Below are 21,414 nucleotides of genomic sequence, written 5' to 3' on the forward strand. Positions count from 1 at the left end.
ATGCCCATGTCATTTTGCAAGCTATTACAGTTTTCTCTCTCCATAGGATAGGAATTGTATTATTTTGCAATTTTCACCATTTCAGTCATTTCCAGTGGTTCTCAATAGGGGCAGCTGCCCCCCACCGGGGTGGGGTGTCAGTGGCAATATATAGATAACATTTTTGACCAAGGGGGCAGGGGTGGGCTGCTACTGACATCTAGTGGGTAGAGGCCAGGGACAGTCCCCCACAACAAAGAATTAACTGTCTAAAATGTCAGTAGTGTCAGGGTAGAGAAACCTCAGTCTACCACCTCACCACTGCTCTATTTTTGTCAGTGTGGTAGATATCTCAGTATACCTTTAATTTGCCTTCCTTTTATTTTGAGTGAAGTTGAAGATCTTTTGGCATTTAAGGGCCATTTGCATTTCTTTTTCAATGAACTTGTTCATATATTTTACTCATTTTTCTGTTATTTTTTAAGTTATTTGCATATTAGCAATAGTAATCCTTTATCTGTGATATGTTACAAATATTTTTTTTCCAGTTTGTCCTTTATATCTTTGTTTTTGCGTGTGGTATTTTCTGCCATACCAAAAAAAGATGTTCTTAATGTAAACTGAATACTCCCCCACCCCTCCCTTTTTTTACCTAATCGGTGTTCAGCTTTGTTTTTCACATCCTCCATCTCAACACACTCTTCCTTTGTCTCCTCTATTTCCCCATCTTCGTGATTTTCTTCCTGTCTCTCTGACTGCTCCTTAATTTTGTGTTCTGTCATTCCCTCACTTAGTAGGGTATGGTCCTGTACCCTTAAGTATTCCATACCATAGTTATCTCATCCTTTGTTCAGTTCATACTACTCTGTAAGCTTTGCATTCTATCAGGTATTGGTACTTGAATCTTTTTTGTAATGAATGCATCAATCCTTAACTTCTACTTAGACTAAACCATAAGTAATTTTTTGATATCACTTGACATGGAGCTTATATTTCTTCATCTTGAACAAAACCGTTCACCTCAATAGATCAACTTTAAACAAACAGGCATTCCCCAAAAAAGTGACCGCAGTGAGAATTTATGAAACTTCCCTGTACAACTTGTCTCTTTTCCTAAACTTGAATTTTTAAATTATGTACAGTGAACAGTTTTTCTGGCCTTGCTTCCTTCTGTTAGATGAAAATCTTTTTGGTTTTTGATGGGGATTTTGTTTGATTTATTCATAGGAACAGTATGCCCTCTGAAATAATGAACCTATTTTGTCACCTGTGTTGGGCGGGGGGTTGGTCACATCAATCTGTAGGTGAGTCTACGTCGAATACTGTGTTGAATTCTTAATGTAATATTGCAAGATTATCAGAATGCTTGAACCATTGTACATTTCACTGTACCACCTATATCAACAGATTTAGTAGTTTTGGTAGTCTTTTTAAAAATTACTTAATTTAAGAGAGAAAAAGTGATAGTGTTTTAATTTGTGTTTCTTTCGTTATTAATAAGTAGACCATTTGTTCTAAATGTTAATTATTTCTAACTTCCTTCTTTGAATTGTCTATTTGCTTATCTATTGGTAGTTCATGTTTTACTTTTAGTTCTCGAATTTAAAAAAATAACATTTTTTACAGTGTTTAATACATGTTCATTGCAGAAATTTTAGAAAGCATAAAGATTATTAAAAAGACAACATAAAAAGACAACATAAATAAACCATAGTATTGCCAGTGTCGCTAAAATCTGTATTTTTATTTAGATATTTAAATGTGTATTTTAACATGATAGGATACAAATTGCGTATACTATTTTATAACCTTGTTTTTTCGCTTATCTTAATATAATAAACATTTTCTCATGTCATTAAACCTTCCTTAGGGCAGAGCCAAGTTTATGCACGATGACACGCCTTTTAATACCCCTTTCTGCATCTTAATCTTAATAGATCAGTAAATGTAAAAAAGGAAATCCTTCCGGTCTTAGTGCTGCTATAACAAAGTACCATAGACTGAGTGGCTTACTTATCACACTTACTTAAGCTGCGAAGTGTTAAGATAAAGGTTCTGTCCGATTCAATGTCTGGTGAAAGAGCTCGAAAGAGCTCTCTGCTTTGCTTTTTTTTTTTTTTTAGTAAGGGCACTGTACCCTTTCAGGTGGGCTCCACTCTCATGGCCTTATCACCTCCCATAGGCCCTGACTTCTGGTACTATCACATTGGAGCTTAGGATTTCAATATATGAATTTTGGGGAGACACAGGCATTTAATCCATAATACTCCCCATCACTGGAAAGTAGGGGGTTGTCCCACTAACAAAACCTCAATCTTAAAGAAATTTTTTCTTAAGTTGATGTAGATAGAGAGTGAGGTAGAATGGAATTGTGGCCCTGGAGTGGCAAGGTGGTGGAAAGAGGAAAGACAAGTAAACATTGTGGCACCAGTGCTGCTCACTGGTTTTTTGCTGGGACCTGGCTATTAATGGTGTCCCAGGAGTAGGCTGTACTTTGCCTCAAGCCCTATGCTATCTGTATAAAGAAATCTTTCAGTCAAAAAGATTGAAAATAAAGACATAACTAAAGCTGTACCAGGCAAATGAAGTACAAAATAAAGTAGAAGTAGCAATATTAATATCAGAGCAAACTTTAAGGAAGGAAGCAGCAAAGACAACAAAGACAAAGAAACATCAATTCAGTGTGTCAGTCTGTCTAGCATTAGAAATACTAATGTTTGTATTGGCAAAACCAAGATGGTAATGGGAGACAGTGGCAAAGGGACCAAAAAATTACAAACACTTGGAAATTTGAATTCTTAGTTCTAAGTGAAAATATAAAATTACAATTACAGACTGTTTAGATAACATTTTCTATCAAAACTCTGGAGTGCCAGAGGAATATTCTATTCAAAGGAACATCATCGAATGCTTTTATTTTTTTTTTTTTTTTTTTTTTTTTTTTTTTTTTTTTATGCGTTACGCGGGCCTCTCACTGTTGTGGCCTCTCCCGTTGCGGAGGACAGGCTCCGGACGCGCAGGCTCAGCGGCCATGGCTCACGGGCCCAGCCGCTCCGCGGCATGTGGGATCCTCCCAGACCGGGGCACGAACCCGTGTCCCCTGCATCGGCAGGCGGACTCTCAACCACTGCGCCACCAGGGAAGCCCCGAATGCTTTTATTTTTATACAAGGAATAGTTTTTTAAATGAATGGGCTGATAAGTTTCAATTCAGGAAGATACACCAGATAAAACAGGAAGAAATTAATAAAGGCAAAATCAGAAATTGCTGAATTAGAAAGGAAAAAAGTATCAATAAAAGTGATAAGTAAAAATTTTTGATGTTCTTTGTAAAAGATAAATAGTCCATCCCAAGTCTAATTAAGAAAAAAGTAACTAGATTCACAGTCCTTTATCAAAAACTCACGTGGTTAGATGGGTTTGAGAATGCAGCATGTTTCGTAGTTGAGAAAAGTAATTTGTTGCACATACCATACCTTATGACACCTCTAGCAGATCTGAGTCAGAACTCTGTAATCCGACTTTTTTACTATATCACATTGATGAGTCTAGAAGAAATATCTACTCAGTGATCAACTTAATAGAGGTTTTAAAAAACACATGTGACAGGATTAAGTGCTTATTACCAATAAGGTACTTAGGAAATGGAGTAGAAAAATACTTCCTAGACATGCTAAGAGGTATCATCTAAAAATAATAGTGAACACTGTACTAAAAAAGTGCTGCTCAAAGTGTTTGTTACAGTTTGTGAGGAGGTAAATACAGAGATGAGTAAGAATTTAGAAATACTTAATGATGTTTTGACAGTAAACTTGTATTTGTTGAATCTAATCATTAGAAAACTTGGGCATGTATTTTATGTTTTTCTATTTCATATTTCTAGGAATTTATTTTTGGTATATTTTACAAAAATATTGTTCCCAGTGGATTAGGGGAAAAAACTCAAAGCCAGTTCTTCATTGCGGATAGTTGGAGATGCCCTGCTCTAGGGGAACTTCTGTAAAGTTTAAAACAAGACCAAGGTGTCCACTGTCACCACCATTACTCAGTGTAATGCAGTAAATAAAAAGGAATATGTAGAAAGAAATGAGGTGTAAATATTATAAAGAATTTAATTGGACACATATCTTACTATAATAGTAAAAATTATAAAGAACTTGTGCATATGTAGTTTGTAGGACCTGTAATAACAGTGCAATGGATTTTCACTGAAGGATAGCATCAAGAACTCTTAAGAGTCTTAGATTTTACCATACTTGCAAGCTAACAGTTCAGACTGCCACAGTTTCATAGATACTGACAGAAGACACAAGACTTCTGAGTCAGAGACAAAAGATGTTACTCATGGGATAGTAGGCACCATACTCTTCATGTTTGCCTCAGTTCCCCCTTATCCCTGAACCCCTTGGGGGACGGTGTGGAGTAGGTCCAGGTGGATGCTGAGGACACAGTGGGTCTGTATCACAGCTGAGGCACCTGAGCTTAAGGAAAGCCCCCAGTGTTGGGGGGCTGCTGGCAAACCTGCCGGCTATCTTTATCATACTTGTTAGGAAACAAATCTGCCTCCTATCCTGGAGGAAGATATTGTCTTCATCTTGCAAGTTTATTTGCTCTCCAAGCATCCTTGAAAAAATGTTTAAAACTTGAAAAAGCTTGAGATATCTGTGGGGAATTGTCTCAGCAGATAGAAAAGTGATGAAATGTAGAGCCACATATTTGGGCGCGCGTGTTACTGGAAGATGTCAGCCGGTGGGAGTGTTATTGTAAGACAGCAGCCAGCTCATTGTCAGGAAGTCCGTTCTCCCTGAGTAAGTTCTATAAATTTAACATAATATTTGGTAAATTAGATGAAAAGGGTAATTAGGAAAAATTATTGCTGAAGAATTTGAAGAAGTTAAAAGTATTAGCCATTCCTACTATATATTAATAAAAATTTTTAATTATTTTTAGTTTGCAGTAACTAAATTTGCATGATACTAGTTTCAAGATGGGGAGGGATGGTATATACATACATGTGCCTATGTGTGTATGCAAATAACGTAGAACAGGTCTCAGGATAGGAAAGGCCATTTTACTGAGGTGTCACAGCAGAAACTAGATTTGACTGCGGAAACAAAAACAAAATAACGTTAAGCAGCATTAACAAAGTTAAAAGGAAAAGGACAAATTATTTTGCAACGTGTATGACACAGTGAATAGCACTGAAATATTAAATTCTTAGAAATTAGTGGGAATGATGAATTATCCAGATAGAGTAATGGGCAAATAAAATGTAAATGAAAACCGGTCACCATAACAACAAAACAAAACTAATACTGGTAAAGATGTAAGACGTATGCTGTAATTCCGAGGATTGGTGAGGCTGTGGGGAAGTAGGTTCTCATAGAGTGCAAGCTTGGAAGTCAGCCTTTCTGTAGAGCGCTATGGTGCTTTTTTAAATCTTGATGCCTTTTAACCCAGGAAGTTCCCTTTCGTGAATTTTTCCCAAAAGAAATAAGCCAAAGTACAAAGAGTTTATGGCAATGCCGTTTTATGATTTAAGATTGGCTACAATCTGAATGTCTGCTAACATGGAGACTGTGATCTCTAACAGTTCCTATTTTTCTTTTCTGGTAGTATTGTATTATACTTGACATACTGTGTATTTATTTGTTGTTTATTTAGCTCTGTAAGAATACAGAATTAGAATGTTTGCTGTTTGAATATAGCTCTGAAACTACAGAACATCTGGTTGGTTCATTATTTTATCCTCAGTACCCATAATAATGTCTACCACGTAGACGTCTCTTAACAGATGCTTCTTGGAAGTTGAACATATTTATAAAGGTATTAAGTGGAGGGACTTCCCTGGTGGTCCAGTTGTTCAGAATCTGCCTTCCAATGCAGGGGATGCGAGTTCGATCCCTAGTCGGGGAACTAAGATCCCTGTGCTGTGGGACAGCTAAGCCCATGCATTCCACAACTACTGAGCCTGCGCGCTCTAGAGCCCGAGCACCACAACTAGAGAGAAGCCCCTGTGCCGCAACTGAGACCTGACACAGCCAAATAAATAAATATTTTATTTTAAAAAAGATATTAAGTGGAAAAGGTAAATTAACTATACAGCATAAACTTTTTGTGGAAAAAAGATCCCACTTTTTGTGGAAAAACTGTATTCATCTACCTAATTATATAATCTCCAGATGGAGAATTATGACTATTTTTACTGCCCTATCCTTTTCTGCCTGAAATGAGAGCATAATAGTTTTATAATACTGAAAAAACAAAGATGTTAATACTATGAGGAAAGGAGGGGTGACACGTGGACCTCCTTTAAGAATAAAAGAATTTAATAGTCTCTGAAGGCGAAATTACCGACACTGCCTTGACTTTTCAAATTCTTGCAGGTAGCACCCCCTCCGCCCCCAATTACTGATGCACCTGACAGCACAGCAGATACTGGTGGAGGTTTACCAACAACCATGGGAGGACCTCTTCCTCCACATCTGGCTCTCAAGGCAGGTAAGGGACTTGAATGTGTGCACATGACTGAGAATAAGATACACGATCTTGCATGGTCATCATTTTTCTTTCTCACTTGGATAGATAGAAATAACTATAGTAAACTCATAATTTTCAGAGAACCTAAGAACTACATAATACCACCAGATTATTTAATCTGTTTTATAAATTGGCACAGCTCAATTCCTTGCTGTCGTTAGCTTTTACTAGTTTTTGATCTCTGGATAGATTTTGCACAGGCTAGAACATTTGGTTAAAGGGGTCTTATTTATTGCCCTTTCTTGTTTGTAACTTATTTCTACCAAATATATTGTAGGCTTGTTTGTTTGCCTTTTGGATCCCAGTCATTGCTGAATTCTATATATACCAAAACTTTATTAGTGTGTCCGCTGTAGGGTAGATTAAGTGGAATATTTGTCAAATTGCCTAAGTCTCAGATCCAGTGTTTATGAAACAAGAATAGCAGTAGTATTTACTTATAAGCTTATTATGAAGAGTAAACTTTTGAAAAGCATATAATAAACTTGATAGAGTTTCAGTCAATATTAACTACTATTTTTAGTTATTCTGCTTTCTCGTCAAGATTCATCACTTTTCAACACCTTTTAAGCTTCTCCTTATTTCCGTCTCTAGCACTAGTAGTTAGCTTTCTTTCAGGATCATACTTGGCAAAGAAACCATTTTATCATTTAATCAGCTATTATTGGGTTGGCCAAAAAAGTGCCTTTGGTTTTTAAGTAAAAATAAAAGGCACATTTTTCATTTTCACCAAGAACTTTATTGAACAACGTATCCACCCTTTTGTTCCACTACCTTCTACCATAGGCAACTTCATAATTCCATCTTCCCAAAACTTTAGCTTTTTGAGCAAAAAACTGTTCTAGGTGCCCTTTACAGTCTTCCAGGGAATTGAAATTTTTTCCATTAAGAGAATTTTATAAAGAGCTAAATAAATGGAAATCTGAAGGTGCAATGTCTAGTGAATATGGTGGATGAATCAGAACTTCCCAGCCAAGCTGTAGCAGTTTTTGCCTGGTCATCAAAGAAACATGTGGTCTTGCATTATCCTGATGGAAGGTTATGCGTTTTCTGTTGACTAATTCCAGACGCGTTTCGTCGAGTGCTGCTTTCAGTTGGTCTAATTGGGAGCAGTACTTGTTGGAATTAATGGTTTGGTTTTCTGGAAGGAGCTCATAATAGAGGACTCCCTTCCAGTCCCACCATATACACAACATCACCTTCTTTGGATGAAGACAGGCCTTTGTTGTGGTTGGTAGTGGTTCATTTCGCTTGCCCCATGATCTCTTCCGTCCCACATTATTGTACAGTACCCACTTTTCATCACCTGTCACAATTTGTTTTAAAAACAGAACGTTTGGGGGCTTCCCTGGTGGCGCAGTGGTTGGGAGTCCACCTGCCGATGCAGGGGACGCGGGTTCGTGCCCCGGTCCGGGAGGACCCCGCATGCCGCGGAGCGGCTGGACCCGTGAGCCATGGCCGCTGAGCCTGCGCGTCCGGAGCCTGTGCTCCGCAACGGGAGAGGCCACACAGTGAGAGGCCCGCGTGCCGCAAAAAAAAAAAAAAAAAACAGAACGTTTGGGACTTCCCTGGTGGTACAGTGGTTAAGAATCCGCGTGTCAGTGCCGGGGACATGGGTTTGAGCCCTGGTCCGGGAAGATCCAACATGCCATGGAGCAACTAAGCCCATGCACCATTACTGAGCCTGCACTCTAGAGCCCGCGAGCCACAACTACTGAAGCCCGTGCGCCTAGAGCCCACACAGTGCAGCTAAAGAGCAGCCCCCGCTCACCACAACTAGAGAAAGCAGCAACGAAGACCCAGTGCAGCCAAAAATAAATAAATAAAATAAATTTTAAAGTAATAATTAAAAAATAAATAAAACCGGAGCATTTTCATTATATTTAAGTAGAGAATTACATGCGGGAAGTACAGTCAAGAAGCTTTTTCTGCTTAATTTACGTGGAACCCAAACATCAAAGTGATTAACATAACCAAGCTGGTGCAAATGATTTTCAGCAGTTGATTTGGATATTTTGAGCATGTCAGCTATTTCCCATGTGGTATAACATTGAATGTTCTCAATTAATGTCTCGATTTGATCTCTGTCAACTTCAACTCGTCTACCTGACCGTGGAGAAATCTCCAGCACGAAATTTCACAAACCGCTTCTGACACGTTCGAACAGTCACCGCACCTTTTCCATACACTGCACAAATCGTTTTTTGCATTTCGGTAGCGTTTTCACCTTTCTTGAAATAATAAAGCATAATATGCCGAAAATGTTGCTTTTTTTCCTTCCATCTTCAGTATTAAAATGGCTACACAGGGCTTCCCTGGTGGCGCAGTGGTTGAGAGTCCGCCTGCCGATGCAGGGGACGCGGGTTCGTGCCCCAGTCCGGGAGGATCCCGCGTGCCGCGGAGCGGCTGGGCCCGTGAGCCATGGCCGCTGAGCCTGCGCGTCCGGAGCCTGTGCTCCACAACGGGAGAGGCCACAGCAGCAAGAGGCCCGCGTACCGCAAAAAAAAAAAAAAATGGCTACACAAAAATTCACCAATTTTGATAAGTCTTTTATTAAATGCTCGCTGATATAACAGCTGTCACATACAGTCTAACAAAATTGTTTTAAATGAAGTTAAAGACAACTTTAAGTGCTCCTAGAGCCATCTTACAGGAAAAATCTGAATGAACCTTTTGGCCAACCCAATACATATGCAACAACTTAAAGCTACATTGATAACGTATGCTGGGTTATCAGTCACTTAGGATCATTACTTGTAGCACCCCCCTGTATACCATCTTTGGAATTAGCAATTTAGACCTGTATTCAGTCATGTAACACTTTTCAGGTAAGTCATAGAGGTTTCAGGCCCATTTCCAAATAACTGAAACGTTGGATTTCTAATAATGGAGTGCTAAAATCTAAATTTAGGAGTATTTTTAAAAAATACGTAGGATCTTCATACAGTCTGATTTATCAAGGGAACAATCATTTTCTTCCCGTAATAGAAAATAATTCTGGAATTGGGGCCTCTGGCTATGGTGCTCCTGGGCCCACCTGGGATCGAGGAGCCAATTTGAAGGATTATTACTCAAGAAAAGAAGAGCAAGAAGTACAAGCGGTAAGGCTGTAACCCTGTGTTACACCTCCTGGAATGTGATTTAGGACTTGGTTCATGGCAAGGTTTAAGATATTTGCAACTTAATAAGTTGGTGATTGTTTTAAGTAGTTATTTGAGACTGATTGTTCACCCAAAACAACATAAACCTAAGCTGCCTGTTAAATCTGGTCATTAGAATTGCCTGTGAAATAAAACAATTTTTCATGGTGTTAATAAAAGATCTCTTCATCTGCTTTGTAGGAAATGTAGGTGCCTCAGTAAACGTCCTTTCATGAGCACTCATAGTAAAGGCGTTTTTGTAAGACAGAACACTTACTTTTCCACTTGATATGTGTAAAGTGTTAAAACCAGCGTAAAAAATTTTGTCAAAGGTTTCTTTGGAACAGTTTAAATACAGTACATTAACTAATAGCTTGTTTATACAATAGGGCCATCACATGGAGTAAAAACTAAATTCTGGCTCAATTTTGACTAGGATTAGAAACTTAAAAAAACAACTTTTGCATTATAAAGCATGGTACAAAACAGTTATTAATTTATGTGCGTTAAGTGTACATAACTAAACTTAGTGGAGCCAAATTTAATTATCATTGATTCAACAGACCCTTGAATCCGAAGAAGTGGATTTAAATGCTGGGCTACATGGAAACTGGACCTTGGAAAATGCTAAGGCTCGTCTGAACCAATATTTCCAAAAAGAAAAGATCCAAGGAGAATATAAGTACACCCAAGTGGGTCCTGATCACAACAGGTTTGCTTGTTTCACTCTTTGCCTTCTGTAGTAAGTTAGGGTTTTGTATAGTCATTCTATTTTTGTACGTGCTATCTGGTTCAGTTTGTGGATTAGCAGCAAATTGAGAAAAGATATGTTACTTTGCCCAAGAAAAATTGTTATTGATTTGTAATGTGCAGTTTACCATGGTTTTCACTTAGGAGTGTGATTTTAGCTGTGTAAGAAGTTCTGCAAAAATCTGCTGTTTGTGTTGCTAGACTTTCAGGTTCTCGTATGAATCTGAGAGGCAAAACTCGTAGCCACACGTAGTGGTTTGTCCATAATTGACTTAAAAATCAGCCAGAGGTAGTGAGTTTATTGTTCACTGTGGTATTAGAGGCAGTTATAATGTTTATTTCTTCAACGCGTCAAGTTAGACACTTAAGTTTAGAGTGTTCAGAGGTAGATGGCATTGCATCTAGATCCAAAGTTCCCATCAGCTTGGAAAGTTGCCAGCTCTTCAGTCCTATTATTGAAGTTTTAAGGGCTTATTGTAAAGCTGAAGGAGAGCCTCAATCTTTGTATGTGAGTTAAATTAGCACACTTTTATTCTGTTAAATTTATAAAACTGAACATAAGGGAGGAGGTTGTTCTAACAGTGACAGTATGTTTCTCAGCCTGCTTGCTGTTCTTCCTGAGAGCATTCCAGGGTGTAGTAATTATTACTCCCAGGAAGGCTCATATGGATTAGACTCTTCTGGGGGCACTATATTTTATTGGAAGGGAGGGAATGTTACAATGGAAATCTGGATGATTTAATTTGCTGTCCTTATATGAAATAAATTCAAAATACATCAAACGTTTTTCCCTTGAAAATCAAAGGGTTCTTTGGTTGCATCTAGCAGCCCTAAAATAATTATAACTAACAAAAAACTTTGACACTGGTCAAAATGATGTTCAGAGCATGGTTCCCCCTGCTTCGCACTGTTTTGTTCAATCCTGAATTCTCAAATACTTAAATTTAACGTCTGACTTTTTTAAACCCTCATAAAGGAAAAAGATTCATTTGTTGATGATTTTTTTAAAAAATATTTTGTTTTTCTGCACTGATTGGGCTTAGTAGCACTTGGTGACTTTAAGAACAGTTAGATAATTTAAGTATGCCTCAAGCTTATTATAAACTTTTTTTTTTAAGTGTCTTATTGGCTTCTGATACAAAGTTGAAGAATTCAGGCTATGATGAGGAAGGCAGAGAAGTTGGGGGAGCTAGGACAGCATTGCTCTTTATATGTCCTTTATTTAAAGGCATAACAGACAGCAACACCAGAGGTCTGTGTTCATACACACATGTGCTGCTGCTTAGGCTGAACTAAGCAATCACATGGGAAACTATTGTAAACTGATTTCTGGTGTTGCTGTTCCCCCTAGGTGGAGGAGAATGAGATTGAGTGCTGACTTTAAGCCTGGCTGAGAAACATACTGGCATCGGTGTCATTAATGAAAGGGTGGATGTTGTTCCCTTGAAAGCCAGTGGCCTTTGACCCCTGAAGCCGCTGTGCCTGAAGGTCAGTTCACATGAGGTATAGGAAGGAATCTAACATTTATTTTTTTTCTAAAGTCTCACCTAACCTTTTATTCACAGCACAAACTCAAGGTTAGAATGTACATGAGTAGTGGAAGGGATCAGAAAGCATAGTTTTCAAAGGGCATTTTTGCCCTTGTTAAAACCTAAATTTATTCCCTAGAATCTGCTAGCAATTTTAGCTATAATTTTCAAAAATATTTGGTTCTCCAGGACCTGATTTAAATAAAGTGTGATATAAGTAAGCTAAATTTTTTGTTATCAAGGGCTGCTTCCAACTGCAGGCAGATATCAGACACACACCCCCACCCCCCACCCCCCACCCCCCCACCCCCGCCTCAGGAACCACTGACATGTGCACAGTGGTTGTACACCCATGTGTGTGTGTGCATACCTGCATATATTTAGCTTATCTTAGCAGATTGAAATCATTAGTGGGTGGCCCATGCAAAGGAATCTTAAAACAATCACAACTATAATTTAAGGAGTTTTAGGCCTATTTTATTTCCCGGCCTCAAGCTGAGTGGAAAATTCCTTTTCACTGAATGTATTCTAGCTATTCAGACTGCAACCTGTGAAATAAGAGTTAAAAGTAAGTAAATATAGAACCAAAAACCCTAACATTTTCTTTTTGTGAACAGTTGGCTCATCAACTTTGATTACAGCTGTCTCGTGCCATGTTGTGCATTATTTGAAGTTTATGTACTTCATTTGTTCTAGGATTGAACAGACATAAGTGTTTACAGTGGTTTTTTGCTTTGATTTGCCTAAGCAGTTGGAAAGCCTGCCTGATTGGGGAGTCCTGGATTTAATAATTTCTAAGAGTGAAATTTCTAACCTTGTTTATATATATTCTTACAGGAGCTTTATTGCAGAAATGACCATTTATATCAAGCAGCTGGGCAGAAGTAAGTGCTTCCCTGATACTCTGAGCCTTGTATAGTGGAGTAGTATTCGCTTTAAAGTCTTGAGCCACATATATGTAAGCTTTATTAATTTGATGGAGTCCATGATATAAGGTAGCATTTAGGGTATTTTAGAATATTAGAAGGCCCACTTTCCCATTTTTGCATGTGAAAAGAAAGATTGTGTTAGTTTACATTTCAAAGGGTAAGAGGTGGTAGGCTACTGAAGAATCTGCCACTGTCATAGAATTTTAAAATGTTTTTTTATCTTTCTACGTAAAAGATATAATTCCTTTGGGTAAGGCTAGCTAGGTGACATTTAGAAAGGAGTTAATCAGATGACAGGATTGGAGGCCTAAAAGTGAATGTGAGCATTTAAGAGTCACAGAGTCAAGAAGAAAAGGAGAGAAGGTTACCCTGAGGAAGCACTTAAGGAATAGGTTGGGGTTATTCATAAAGGAAGTAGAAAGGCAAAGATATATTATTGCCTTTATTCTTAGTAAGTTTAAAGCAAGCAGTGTGCCATGCTTGAAAGTATGGAATAGCCCTGTGTACCTGGTTTTGTTACTAGCGAGTATTGTGACTTTGAATAAATCACACCTACATTGCTGGGACTCAATTTACTTCACTAAAAATTGGGAGAAATGGCTGAAGATTCTTTCCAGCTTGAGAATTCTGCAGCTAACTCTGATGACTTAAATTTAGTATATCAAAGACTTCTAATAGAATCAAGCCTTTGAATGAATCACGAGGAGATGATGTTGAATTTTTTTATCCTAGACCTTAAATATAAATTACTCTGTGTGAATGGGAGTTTATTTTAAACTTATTGGAACACAGCTACAGACATTTGTTTATGTCAGGGAAGAGCAAACTTCTGTAAAAGTCCAGATAAATATTTTAAGCTTAGTGGGTCACATATATCACACATTATTTCTGTCTTATATTTATGACTCTTTAAAAATTTTACAATATTTTTAGTTCCTGGGCCCATAGGTTTGTCAAACCCTGGTTTAAGTATTGTCAGTGAATGCTTTCACACTTGAGAGACAGAGCTGAGTAATTGTGACAGAAACGATGTGGCCTGCAAAGCCTAAAATAATTATTTTCTGACCCTTTATAGAATAAGATTGGTGTCTCCTGGTCTAGCCACTTTGGGCCCATTTTCTTTCCTTTGATTTGCTTTTTGATCCTTTACTTTTCAGAAGTTAAACTCTCTTTTCTTCCCCTGTTTTAATGCCAAATGATGTTAATAATAACAACTTTGTTGAAATAGGTTATTTGCTTTGATAATGATTTGTATGTGTCTTAGTGTGTGCCTGTAATCAAGATGGTTGGCTATTTAGTTGATAAGCTGTTAAAGTATGGCTTTTGGTTAACAGTTAGAATGAAAAGGAACTTAGAACTCATAACGTACTCTGTATTTTAGGGCAGCTTTTGTACCTTACCTCCTAGTTGCTTATGTTGAGATGTTTTCTTTACTTAGACGATTTATCCTTCTGTCGTTGGTAATCCTGACCTTAAATTATAGGGATTTTTGCACGCGAACATGGATCAAATAAAAAATTGGCAGCACAGTCCTGTGCGCTGTCACTTGTCAGACAACTCTACCACCTTGGAGTGATTGAAGCTTACTCTGGACTTACAAAGAAGAAAGAAGGAGAGACAGTGAGTCTTTAGACTTAGTAGCCCAAAGAGATATTGTAAGATTCAATTTAGCTTCTGTTTAATATTTGGCTAAAGAAGTTGGATAGTTCTGGGACTCTAGCCTCAAGAAATGGAAATGGCCCTACTAATCATCATTAAGTAATTCTTTCACGAGGGAACTGACTTGCTGGCTTTAGGACGATTGTAGACCTAATGTTGACTGCATACTCTTAACCCTACTGTAGTAGATTTGAGTAGTGTTTGTGTGTATGTTACATGATTTTCATGGCCATCCCTCTTCTGCAGGTGGAGCCTTACAAAGTTAACCTTTCTCAAGATTTGGAGCATCAGCTGCAGAACATCATTCAAGAGCTAAATCTTGAGATCGTGCCCCTAGTAAGCATACAGCTATTTAGTTTACCTTTGTATTGTACTTCTCTAGTCAGACAAACAACTAGTATTGTTTTTTGGTTTTGTTTTGTTTTCTGTTATTTTTAATAGCCTGATGATCCTTCTGTGCCTGTTGTACTCAACCTTGGCAAATTGGCTCATTTTGAGCCATCTCAGCGGCAGAACCAAGTGGGCGTGGTTCCTTGGTCACCTCCACAATCCAACTGGAATCCTTGGACTAGTAGCAACATTGATGAGGGGCCCCTGGCTTACGTGAGTGCAACATTATTTTTGAGATCAGACTCTCGTGTTTTACTTTTGAATATATTTCATTAGGATATCTAGATAAAAAATGATTCATTTTGAAGCTGAATTATGCTTTTGTGTGATTGTTGCCTTCTCATTTTACAGGCTACTCCAGAACAAATAAGCATGGACCTCAAGAGTGAATTAATGTATCAGCTGGAACAGGATCATGATTTGCAAGCAGTAAGTCTGTGAAGTATTTAGACATAAGGTGCTCGCAGTCTCAGAACTTTCTAGGTATGGGCAGAAGGACAGCGAATAATAAGTTTTTGCTGTTTCTAGTAAGGTAGATCAAAGATACTAACCTAACTGCTAATCCTAGTTACCTCTGAGGGTAGTTGTGAGTTAAGGGCCTGTGATTCTTAAAGTGGAAGATGTGGGATAATAACTTTTTTTTTTTTTGGTAGTTTTTTGGTATTTTCTGAATGAAACAACTTAAAATGTTAGAAGAAAGGGAATGTATATGTAATGTCTAGGGAGAAAAGGAGGAAAATAAGGGTGTGGATAAGGCCAAAAGATAGATTCTTCAGAAATTTAATGGAAAGAGACCGTTCAACTAGAGGTATAAATATATACATTCTTTTATGAAAAAGTATATTTTGAATATGCAGCCAGTGGAAAGGAATAACTTTTTATAGAGATGGCAAATTTTTTTTAGAATTAAGATAGTTGTTTCTAATATGTATATTGGTAGAAATTTGAGGTGTAACTTTTCTAATACAGATCTTACAGGAGAGAGAGTTACTGCCTGTGAAGAAATTTGAAAGTGAAATCCTGGAAGAAATTAGTCAAAATCCAGTTGTTATTATCCGAGGCGCTACAGGATGTGGTAAAACCACACAAGTTCCCCAGTTTATTCTAGATGACTTTATCCAGAATGACCGAGCAGCAGAGTGTAATATTGTAGTAACTCAGGTAAGTAGCAAGCCAGCTTACGAGGTGTGTGCCTGGTGTGGATAGGGTTTGAGAGGTGGAAACACCTAGAAGCCTGACCATTCCTAATTCTTCCATCAACTCCCCTTTGTAGTGACATAAAATTCTGAAAGTGGTGTAGAGTGTTGGGCCCTTTTAAATTAAAAAAAGAAAAACAAAGGCGTGAAAGGAGTTTAAGTCTGTGTTAATCTCCAGTATAACTCACGGATAAGCTAAACTGAACCATGTGAAGGATTCTTTTTGTCTGGGCTAGAGGGAGTCTTTGGGCCTAGAATTGAACAAAACAGAGTACTTTCTCCTTAAGTTTACATCCAAACCTTGGTTCTCTATCTTATCACCTTAGTGTTCAATAAAAACCAGTCAGAGACAAGATAGAAAAAGATAGAAAAACAGAAAAATGGTTGGCTTTAGCTGACTGCTTACCCTACACCAGCTTCTGTTTTGTTTGTTTGTTTGTTTTAACATCTTTATTGGAGTATAATTGCTTTACAATGGTGTGTTTGTTAGTTTCTGCTTTATAACAAAGTGAATCAGTTATACATATACATATGTTCCCATATCTCTTCCCCCTTGCGTCTCCCTTCCTTCCACCCTCCCTATCCCACCCCTCCAGGCAGTCACAAACCACCGAGCTGCTCTCCCTGTGCTATGTGGCTACTTCCCACTTGCTATCTATTTTACGTGTGGTAGTGTATATATGTCCATGCCACTCTCTCACTTTGTCACAGCTTACCCTTCCCCCCTCCCCATATCCTCAAGTCCATGCTCTAGTAGGTCTGTGTCTTTATTCCCATCTTACCCCTAGGATCTTCATGACCTTTTTTTTTTCTCTTAGATTCCATATATATGTGTTAGCATATGGTATTTGTTTTTCTCTTTCTGACTTATTTCACTCTGTATGACAGACTCTAGGTCCATCCACCTCACTACAAATAACAATTTCGTGTCTTTTTATGGCTGAGTAATGTTCCACTGTATATATGTGCCACATCTTCTTTATCCATTCATCTGTTGATGGACACTTAGGTTGCCTCCATGTCCTGGCTATTGTAAATAGAGCTGCAGTGAACATTGTGGTACATGACTCTTTTTGAATTATGGTTTTCTCAGCATATATGCCCAGTAGTGGGATTGCTGGGTCGTATGGTAGTTCTATCCAGCTTCTCTTTTAAACAGTTGATATTTTTTTAACTCATTTAAAGTTTATGATGCTAAGATGTAAGTACTATATTATTTAATATTTCTCTTTTAGTAACTTAAGGCACAAAGAGATTTAAAATTGTCCAAGGTTAACACAGGAAGTTGTTGAAACTAGGATTCATAACCAGACAGTTGGCCTTCAGTATTCCCCCTTTTGACTGCTACATTCTGTTGTTACCTTGCTAGCAGTAAGCAGTGCCTGCAAGTTTATTGCAGTGCTTAGGGAAGAGCAGTCTTCTTAGGTTAAAGCAGTTCCTGTCAGCTCTAACCCTGTACTTCTGGCACTTGAAAGGAGAGCATTGCAAGTAGCCAGATACTACCTCTCAGGCTGGCTCAGACCTTGACTTAGGGATTCTTAACCTGGGAAGCTTAATTGATACTCAGGGGAGAGTCATGAATCTTGAAATAGCAAAAGATGTTTTTACACGTGCATTTACGTGGACGTGTACAAACCATATTTTTTTAACATGTCTGAAATGAAGTATGTCTTAAAATTGGCCTCTATATTTTATAGGAGAGTTGGGTTTGGCGGGGCCTTTAAAAGATGACTGAAGGAATGCATTTAAAATGGATGATATTATAAGCTTGAAAAAATATGATAGGTCTCCATTTTTCTGGGATAGGACCCTTAGCTTTCTTCTTCTCAAAATGTTCTTTGATTGCCCTTCTCACTCCCAAAACTGGTTATGATTTCTTTGCCTCACAGCCGAAGTTCCAACCTCAAGTACATCCATAAAATATACTTGCTCTTAATGCTTATCTGATTTTTCAGGAGGTGTATTGTTCAGGAGGGCGCCATTTTACAGAAGAACTTTGAGCTCTGCTCTGCCCTCCTTCCTTACTACCACTCTCCATTTTTAAATTCAAAACAATTCAGCCATATACACAGAAATGCTGAATTCACCAAATGAGCTGAACACCTATGGTCTCACTCAGAAGTTGTTTGCATGTCATGAGTATGAAAATAACTCCCGCCCAAGTGAGAAGTGATTTTTTTTCGCCTGCTGTCTGACTTATCAAATCCAAATTGTTCCAGACAAAAATGGCTTCTGTTTGTTCCAGACAAAAATAGTTTTTGTACTGTGGTCTTCAACTTTGTATAATTTGCTTACTAACTTGTGTCCCTTCCCAAATAATTTGGACATTTCTGGTGGTTTCATCTGTAAAATGAACAGATTTCTATATGTAGGCTGTAACAAACGTACTTCTTTTGCGTATAAAACAGCTTTCACTTACCCACTAGTTCTTTATTTATATTGCTTCATAAAGTGATCGATTTATGAAATTGAAAGATACTTCACAGAATTATTCCATCTTTCTACTCAGGGTAGAATGTTTATAATAGATGGTCACCTTACTTCTGCTTGAAAATTTCCAGTTGTGTGGAGATGTAGCCTGTGTCTTCTGATTTCGGACAAATGACTAACCTGTCACATGAAATTGACATTCTGTGGCTTCCATGTTTTTGTCCTAGTGCTTGTCCCCAAATCAGTCTCTGATTTCTCATACCTCTAGTAAGTCTTCAAAAGTTTGTATAGTGTCCTAGTATATCTCCTTTGTTTTATAAACAACTATAGTTCAGCCATGAAGGTAGAGTCTAAGGTTGTTAAGCACATTCGAAGCATCAGCATCCTGCCTGAGAAGGTAGGCCTGAACGTACTGATTGGTCATTGGAGAATACAGTTCTTCATAATTGTGGTATTATATAGTACTTCTGTTAAAGCAGTTTGAGACAGCATTAATAATTTTTGTAGTAATATCACTGTTGTATCATCTTTTGATTTATTTATTCATTCATTCATTCATTTATGGCTGCGTTGGGTCTTCGTTGCTGCCTGTGTGGGTTTTCTCTAGTTGCGGTGAGCGGGGGCTACTCTTCATTGCAGTGTGCGGGCTTCTTATTGTGGTGTCTTTTCTTGTTGCGGAGCGTGGGCTCTAGGTGCGCGGGCTTCAGTAGTTGTGGCACATGGAGTCAGTCGTTGTGGCTTGCGGGCTCTAGAGTACAGCCTCGGTAGTTGTGGCGCACAGGCTTAGTTGCTCCACAGCATGTGGGATCTTCCTGGACCAGAGCTCCAACCCGTGTCCCCTGCATTGGCAGGCAGATTCTTAACCACTGCACCACCAGGGAAGCCCTCATTTTTCCTTTTCCTCTACTTGCAGTCATATATAGGAAACCACATGAAGTCATTACCTAAGTTTTTTATGTGCTTGGTTAAATGTGTTATTTCAAGTCATAGAGCACAAGTTGAGAGATATTATGAACTAGAATAAAATAGAATGAGTAGCTCAAACCTTAACTCGTAACCTTACCACCAGCTTTAGTGTAAATTCTATACCAAATTCACTGTATCCTTTTTGTGCCTTCAGGCTATTCATACTCAAGCCACTTAAAACTTAGGGTGTGAGTGTGCAACAATTGAAAATAGGAAATAGTTATTTTCTGACCTTAAAGATGTTGAGAGAGGTGAATTAAAATTGCTAGGATGTTGGGCTTCCCTGGTGGCGCAGTGGTTGAGAGTCCGCCTGCCGATGCAGGAGACATGGGTTCGTTCCCCGGTCTGGGAGAATCCCACATGCTGTGAAGCGGCTGTGCCCGTGAGCCATGTCCGCTGAGCCTGGGCGTCCGGGAGCCTGTGCTCCGCAACAGGAGAGGCTATAACAGTGAGAGGCCCGTGTACTGCAAAAGAAAAAAAAAAATTGCTAGGATGCAAATCAAGTATGCTAAATTAACATCTGTGAATATTTTGGCAGTCCTGCACGTACCCCAAGGTACCATCATTTCAGGATACAGCTGTCTGTCATGTAAAATAAACTCAGAACTTAGAAAATAGAGAAAGTGGAGTCTGGTATATTTTGTGATATCTGATGCCTTAGAAATCTTGTATTTTATTGCAGCCTAGTTCTATTATCATGTATTTAAATACCTAGATGAGAAATAGAGGTGCAAAGTTCTGAAAGCAGTACTCTTTCAGTTACAGATTGCTAAGAAGAGAAATTACAGTTCTGGATAAATGTCAAGAGGGGTATAAAGGATGCAGATTTTGAATACTGCAAAAGAACACTTTGAGACAGGTCTTTAGCTGCTTGTGGTATGGAAAGTTTTACCGGTAATATTAGCTGTTTTAATTAATTAAAGTGAACATAGAATTGTGAAGAAGAGGTAATCACTTAGAACTAACTACTGCTATGGCTGGTCTCCAGGCAAGAGTAATAAGATTGTACAGAGCAAATGAGAGCAGATAAATACGCAGTGAAAATGTAAAAAAAAGCTCATGCTGGAGGATAATTTGAAGGATTCTGTTGGAATGACTTAACATTATCCCTTGCTTTCATCACCACTACTTTTTACTAGTCTCACTTAAATGGGTTATTCTATTATTTAATCCAAATACAACATAAAATTATAACAAGAGGCAGAATAATTGGGAAAAGGCTTAGTTGGGAGTAAAGAAAATTTGTATTACATCTGAAGTCATGTATATGAATTTAGGCAAAATACCTTTACTTGTGAACTTGTGTTTTTATCTATTAGAATGGAAAAAAAATCTCACTGTTATTCTGAAGCACAAATAAAATAGTAAATGCAGTCGTGGTTTTTACTGTTGTTACACAGATGTTAATTATGATTGTTCTGGGGGGTCTCTGTAGTCTTGAATCTTTATATTTATTTATAGAATATAGAATATTTCTATATACTATAGAATATTTAAGAGAGGATAAGTTATACCATATGTGGAAAGGTAGTTCTGCGGGTGTAGAAAGAAGGTGAACCTTGCTTTGTATTTATTCATTGTAGGACAGTATGTAAAACAGTTATTGAATATCCAAGGGAAAAGAGAGAAATTATTCAGGGGATAAATAGAGCAACCTATTTATAGGTTATCAGGTAGCATGCAGTCTGAGAAGTGCATTAAGTCTTTTACATTAAGCATTGTTCTCCCACACAAAATGCCTATCCTGTGGATATTTATAATGAGCTAAGAATTATACTGAGAATAAGATTTTACTTTTAGTTGCTTTTTTCTGACTCTAAAAGTATTATATACCCATTGGGAAAAAAATTAGAAAATAAAGTAAATTTTAAAAGAAACCAAAGCCCATGCAGAATCCCACCATCCAG

The 21,414-nt window shown here is 38.0% G+C and overlaps 1 protein-coding gene across 4 annotated transcripts in view; it reads left to right on the plus strand.

Annotated features, from left to right (window-relative positions):
- The window catches only part of DHX9 (DExH-box helicase 9), a 54,919-nt gene that overhangs the window by 10,476 nt on the left and 23,029 nt on the right, over positions 1-21,414 (plus strand). For 2 of the 4 annotated variants that reach the window (XR_004350722.1, XM_032637409.1), the window contains exons 4-12: positions 6,365-6,479; positions 9,507-9,619; positions 10,222-10,370; positions 12,775-12,821; positions 14,350-14,486; positions 14,772-14,861; positions 14,967-15,128; positions 15,267-15,344; positions 15,885-16,076. Coding sequence is in view for 3 of the 4 variants with exons in the window: in XM_032637409.1 (XP_032493300.1) it covers positions 6,365-6,479; positions 9,507-9,619; positions 10,222-10,370; positions 12,775-12,821; positions 14,350-14,486; positions 14,772-14,861; positions 14,967-15,128; positions 15,267-15,344; positions 15,885-16,076 (1,083 nt within the window). In the remaining variant the exon portion in view is untranslated. Of the gene's footprint in view, positions 1-6,364; positions 6,480-9,506; positions 9,620-10,221; positions 10,371-11,759; positions 11,897-12,774; positions 12,822-14,349; positions 14,487-14,771; positions 14,862-14,966; positions 15,129-15,266; positions 15,345-15,884; positions 16,077-21,414 lie in introns of all 4 variants that reach the window. The other 2 variants (XM_032637417.1, XM_032637426.1) reach the window with 2 other exon arrangements.

The sequence above is a fragment of the Phocoena sinus genome, chromosome 1 (genome assembly GCF_008692025.1).
Source record: "Phocoena sinus isolate mPhoSin1 chromosome 1, mPhoSin1.pri, whole genome shotgun sequence".
NCBI classification, from domain to species: domain Eukaryota; kingdom Metazoa; phylum Chordata; class Mammalia; order Artiodactyla; family Phocoenidae; genus Phocoena; species Phocoena sinus.